Source organism: Miscanthus floridulus, chromosome 2 (assembly GCF_019320115.1).
Source record: "Miscanthus floridulus cultivar M001 chromosome 2, ASM1932011v1, whole genome shotgun sequence".
Taxonomy (NCBI): Eukaryota; Viridiplantae; Streptophyta; class Magnoliopsida; order Poales; family Poaceae; genus Miscanthus; species Miscanthus floridulus.
The window spans coordinates 5,019,854-5,026,260 of NC_089581.1; the positions used below are offsets into that span (position 1 = coordinate 5,019,854).

The window sequence follows — 6,407 nt, forward strand, 5'->3', positions numbered from 1 at the left end:
ATGAGCACTGAAGAAGTACCTGCATGCTGTCCCTCCATCTAAATCTATAGGTATAGTTTCTTTTGCTCAGTGCTTGGAATGGGTGTTAATTTGCGGGTTCAAGAGATGCATATGTGCAAGACAACTAAGTAACACGTACATAACAAGCAATGGCCATACATATCTGCACTTATCTATATATGCATATGGATGTGGATCCTATATATAGTATGTAGAGATGATCTTGATTATATATGGTGCATTGTTCGATAGACGATGACGACCATGCTTATTCATTTCCAAATGATGGGTTCAATTGAATGCACCATGATAGCTAGCTAGCCATATGTTACCTCGCATTCAAGGATTTCATGTGCCTCACTTTCATGATCTAGCCGCAAGCATGCATCATATATGCACTAAACCAATGCATTGCTGCTACATCCAAACACACAACAATAAGCACGCACGCGTATAATCATTGAGTAAGAATAACAAGCATCCCCTTGTTGCAAACTGTGTCGAATAGATGAATAATTCACATGCATGTAGGTAGCTAGCAACATGCATGCGTTACAAGAACAGTACGTACGTAGTTCTTCGATCTCTTTGATCAAGTACTCCCATATATAAGTATATATATTATCACCTTGCACACCAAAGCTAGTAGGTAAACCTAGCAACATGCATATGCGTTACAAGTTTACATATCATAGACCTGAAATATAATGGACAACAATATAGAAATGCACCCCCTAGATAGCAGAAACAAGAACAGCACATGAAGAGAACTGAATAAGAACAGAAACTAATTTCGATTGCCTACCATTTCTAGATACCAATTCACCATCTCCGCCATCGATCATCATCGCAGACGATACCTATCAGATAGGATAGCCCCTATGATCTTTCACCACAACTCCTTTTCTGTTGAATTTTTTCTCAGAAGCCATGACTAAAATGAAGCTTCAGGGCTTTGCATAAATAGGGCTACCTTTTGTGTACAGCTAGCGACCAGCTAGCATGCAGATCAGAGGGCGCGTCACAGCACGTTCCCGGACGAAGACGAGTTGAATCCTGACAGGTCCACCCAGCTGCTGCCCGGAGCCACAGCGCCGCCGCCACCGCCGCCGCTTCCACCACCGGAGTTGCCAGCACCTCCTCCATTGTTGTTGCCATTTGCACCGCCGTTGCTGCCGCTGCCCCAGAATTGGAGGTTCCTAGGGAGACCAAGGAACTCCCTCGGCGAGCTGTTTGCCATCGCCGCGGACGCTGGGTTGTCCTCCATCTTCACCGACGCCAGCTGCGTGATCAGCCCGGCTGAGTCGGGCACCTTGGAACCGCCCAGCATGTGGCCGGCGAAGCCGGTACCGTCCCCGCCGTGGCCTTCCACATCGAACGGGTAAATGCCAGACATTGTCGGTGGCACGGCGTCGGGGCGGCCGCCTAGGAAGGGGAACTGCTGTATCTGCGGAAGGCGCCACTGCTCCAGCCCGATGGCAGTGCCGCCGGCGCCGGCGCCAGCGCCGAACTGGTGGTAGTCCACGGGATCCATCGAGCTCAGTCCCGGGAACCCTAACCTTGACGCGCCAGTGCTGTAGTGATCCCCGCCGGCGAGAGGGTGGTGCAACGAGGCCAGGAACGGCAGCTGCCCGTGCCCCTGATGAGGCGGCATGATGGCGGCTGAGGCGCCGCCCGCACTGCTGCCGCCGGTAGCGGTGGACGAGGTGGACGACGACCTCCCGCCCGCGCCGGAAGCAGAGGCGGCCGATGACGAGTTGGACTTGGACGACTTGGTGCGCTTGTTGCGGCGGCACCCGCCGCCGACGGGGACGTTCCGGAGCGCGCCGCCGCGCGTCCAGTACCGGCGGCACGTTTTGCAGAAGTGGCGCGGCTGAGAGAGCGAGTAGTTGTTGAAGTAGCAGAACTTGGTGTTGGTGGACTCGCAGCGCGGGCACTTGAGCCCCGGCTCCGGCTGCGGGATCTTGGCGAGCCTGGCCCGCTCGGTCATGGAGCCCGGACGGATAGCGGAGCCGCCGCCGCCAGTCGGCCCGACGCCGGCCGTGCTGCCGCCGCCGCTCGCAGCGACCACAGCCGCCATGTCAGGGCGAGGAGCCATGAGAGCTCCGCCAGGGGGTGGCACCGGCGGCAGCTGATGATGATGATGATGCGCATGCGCGTCGATGCCGCCGCCGCCGCCTCCACCTCCGGCGCCACTTGGAAACTGGCCATGGTGAGCTTGCTGTTGCTGAAAGCAGCATCATTTCCAAATCAAACACGCGGGCACAGAAATTAAAGAGAAGAAAGGCGCGCGAGGCGAAATTGATATCAGCGAATGAAACCAAAAGAGACGCGGCCTGGTATATTCAAGCAGAGAAGAGAGATTTCGCAAAAGAGCCTAGGAATATTTCCTCTCCATTTCGTCGTCCCCCCTCAGCAGCGGCCGTCCTTGCTTTTTTCATGGATAAGTTTTCGCTATGGTGGCCAACAAGGAGGAGACGAAACGAAAAAGCACGCGCGCAAAAGAAGCGGAAGCGATTTGGGGCGAAAATTTTTACCTGCTGCTGCGGCTGGTGCTGGTGCTGGTGCTGGTTCCAATTGGGTGGATCAAGATAGACAGGAACGGAAGAAAAGACCATGGTATAGAATTGATTTCTTTTGATCTTTTGCTACTTGTGAGTGAGTGAGAGCTTCTTTTCAGCTGGTTTGTTTGTTCCTCGCCGCAGTCGCACTGGGACTGGGAGCCTCTTCTTGCTTTGCGAGATAAGGGTATATAGACGCTTTAGGGGATCATGCAAGGATGGGGGAGGCCCGGCTGCATCGATAATAAAGGTGGATCGGAGAACAACATCCACTAGCGAGCTGATCTCTCTCTCTATACGCTGCTAGCTGCCGCGCGCGACGACTGGAAGGGAATGACGGCGAAGCGGAAGACGAAGAAGAGGAGAGAAGGGCCGGGCCTGCCAGGAGAGGAAGGGGAGGAGGAGGAACTAAAGCTAGGGGAAGAAAGAGATGGGATCGTTGGGAGGGCGAAAGCGAGTGGAATAAAATTAAAGGAGAATGGGGATTTGTTCATTCCCCTTTAGTTTTTTTTTTTGTTTGTTTGGATGTGTTAGTGGAGGCCATCATTATTTTTCATGTGAAAGAAAAATTACAAGGTTGCAATTGAACAATTAGGACAGCTTTCCTGACATCTCACCTCGGTGTAATTGGTAGCATCATGGCCTGTTGCCCATCGGTAATCAACACAACCTGCATCATTTCCAAACTAAATTTGAGCTCCGCTAGTTTGCAAGTTTCAAAGTTATAAAATTGTCTACGTCCTTCTGGCATGACTCTTGGTTTGATGGTTCGCCTCTCGCTACTGTCTTCCCCTGCCTTTTCTCCCACTGCACGAAGCCGGATGCCTCTACCTCCGAGGTCCTCACCATCGGTTTGCAACTGATGTTGGTCTCCAGGCTGTCACCCCAAGCAAGTGAAGAGCTGCATGCCCTCAATGAAATGATCAGCAACATCACTTTAACACAAGCTCCGGACAGCAGATATTCCAAATTTGCCGGCCAGCTGGGAACTCTCCATGCTTCAGCCGTGTATCAGGCATCCAAGACCATGGGCTCCTCGTGCAATTTCTCTAGCTTCGTTTGGAGAAACCGAGCGCCCCCCAGGGTACGTTTTTTTGGCTGGTTATTGGTAAACAACCGCATACAGTGCCGTTACAACCTCCACCTCAAGCATGTCCTCGACGACGACATTTGCCAACTCTGTGGTAATGCGGCAGAGACTGCCGATCACCTCATCTTTCGCTGCCTGGTTCCTTCGGCTTTCTGGAATCATATTGGCTGGACTGGGGTCAACCTTCCGGAGCCAACTCACCTATGGGAGATGCCACGGCCACCACATATCCCGGCTAAGCACTTCCCGATGATGATACTACTGTGTTGCTGGCAGATTTGGAACCATCGCCACGACGTCGTCTTTCGCCATCAGCAACCCTGTCTGAGCCGCCTCCTGTACAGCTGCAGGGAAACATGTCGCCTATGGAGCAGCCGCCTTCGTTCCCAAGACCGTTCCATTGCTGATCACTGGTGTAATTTATTTGTCATGAATTAATGCCCTGTACGATTAAGACCATGTAAACTCTAGGTGCCTGGCACCCTCCATTTACCGGCTTGCCAGAATCTATGGAAAATCATTCAGGTGGGGCTCTCCCCCCTCCGGTGAAGTCTTCAAAAAAAAGTTATAAAATTGTTTGCACTGACATTTATGCAGATATTCAGAAGTTTGCAATACCAAAGAGCTTGTAAAAAGCAGTCACCCTCTTACATTATTTGGGTTGCTAACAGAATTTTCATGCATCATATTATTGGCCGTCAAAACAATGACTCTTGATCCCTTTGCATTGACACCAACTTCAAGTCAAGTCACATGTATTATGAGCTTCACAGCATGAGATCCGAAGTTACTATCTGCAAAGGTTTTTGTGGTCACTTGAAATATTCCAGCATAGCACAGCAAGGAGTTCAATACTGTTGCCAAGAGTTGATGACTTCACATCCAGGAGCCACCTGATTATCATGTTTTCAGATTTCACTACAAGTCTACAAGTGTTAACCAATAAAAAAGGTAGGTTAAATAGAGCAATAATATCCTGTGACCGTGGCAAGCTCACTGAAGTCTGCACGGTTGTCATTGCGAAGAAAGCAACACTGATAAATGACCAAGCACATTAAACCAGAAAGAAAGGATTAGGCTGACATGAATTTCGTAACGGTAATTGAAACAAGAATAAGAATTTTGTTCCAAGAAAGCATGTTCTATCCTGCAAAAACCATGTTTCTGAAAATGGGTCTACAAGAACCCAGCATAGAAGTGTTTCATAGACCTGGCGGCATGCAGTAGCATTGGTATTTTCAAGCATCCCAACAACACTAATGCCCTCTGCTTAAAGCACATCAAGAAGAAATTTTCCATATATTTCCTCTCCTACATGTCCCAGAGTGGAACAACCAAGCCCAAGCCTAGCTGCAGCAAAGGCTAAATTGCAGTTTCCACCAGCCTCCCAAAATTTCTGTTAAAGTGATAGAATACAAAATGTTCAGAACATACAAAAGTGATAGAATACAAAATGTTCAGAACATACAAAAACTAGATATTGCATTACGTGGGGCTCATGAAGCGTTAGACATAAGTCACTCATGTTCTTAGATGATAGAATAGTAAACATACTGATATACAATCTGGTTCTCGACATTTCTCCAGAAAGTAGCAACCAAAAATATAGCTACCAACTACATTCACTACTGGAGACGGCTTCTTTACCGAGTGTCCCAGACTTTGCCGAGTGTTTTTTATCAGGCACTCGGTAAAGAGGCTGTTTACCGAGTGCCATATAGAAAGCACTCGGCAAAAAGGTGGTTTGCCGAGTGCCGAACACTCGGCAAAGACCAGTTTTGCCGAGTGTCAAACAATAACACTCGGCAAAGGACCGCCGCCGTTAACGGCTGGCAGCCGTCGTTAATCCTTTGCCGAGTGTCTTCTCCTAACGCTCAGCAAAGAGGCTTCTTTGCCGAGTGTCATTTTTGACACTCGGCAAACCATATTTTTTTCACTTTTGACCTCCAAACTTTTTCTGCAGTCCTCAGACAATACCTGGTACTCCATGTTCCAATGTGGCATATTTCTCAGACTTTTTTATATTTCTTTAATTTATTTCATTTAATTGAATTTTCTTGTATAATTCAAATTATAACTGCTAGTCATTCGAATAGTGAAAAAATTGAATGGAAAAATGATATTCATGTTATTTAGTATAATGTGAGGCCGTATCTAGGAACAGACCACCAATTTTGAACATCTTGTTCATGAAACATGACCACGAACTTGCGATCGAGTTGTTTTTAAATTCTATAAAAAGCAAACGAAGTCCAAAAATCATGAAACTTGTCAAGATATCATATGTGGAGGCTGTGATAAAAAAATAAGGAGGTTTTGCGCAAGTTGTCACATATGATGCTTGTAAACCGAAGTCAGCCTCTTCAGTACATGCAAAGTCTTGGCGCCGCTACGGGTGTAACTCCGCCACCTTCGCTATTCGCTCCACCTCCACCTCCACCTCCTCACTATTCTACTCCTATGAGTATAAATATTTTAGTTTGTATGTTTATGCTTACGGTCAAACCTAGTGGAGTATGAAAGTTTTATTCATGTATGGTATATATTTATCTTATCTCACACATGCAATCTCTTCTCTTTTGTGCAGAATCAATCGGCGGCATCGAACGATCCTCATGCTTCAGTGAATCCTTCACCAAATCAGTGATGATACTTGTGGTTGTTAATGATACTTCTATTTGCAATTGTGGTTGACGATGATGGAGCACTTGGATTGCTTGTGAACTTATTTGTGATATATTGTGAGACATGTGGCG

At 48.1% G+C, this 6,407-nt stretch overlaps 1 protein-coding gene across 2 annotated transcripts; it reads right to left on the bottom strand.

The window, feature by feature from the left end:
• Positions 1 to 572: 572 nt before the first annotated feature.
• On the bottom strand, positions 573 to 2,930 carry LOC136537727 (dof zinc finger protein DOF2.4-like). Of its 2 annotated transcripts, XM_066529686.1 has the most exons (3): positions 2,538 to 2,930; positions 974 to 2,227; positions 573 to 860 (listed from the first exon to the last, which is right to left on the bottom strand). In XM_066529686.1, the coding sequence occupies exons 1-2, from the start codon at positions 2,616 to 2,618 to the stop codon at positions 1,022 to 1,024; spliced, it is 1,287 nt and encodes a 428-aa protein (XP_066385783.1). In that variant the 5' UTR covers positions 2,619 to 2,930; the 3' UTR covers positions 573 to 860; positions 974 to 1,021. The 2 variants fall into 2 exon arrangements, with proteins under 2 accessions (XP_066385783.1, XP_066385782.1); XM_066529685.1 differs by having other exon boundaries at positions 573 to 2,227.
• Positions 2,931 to 6,407: the final 3,477 nt, after the last annotated feature.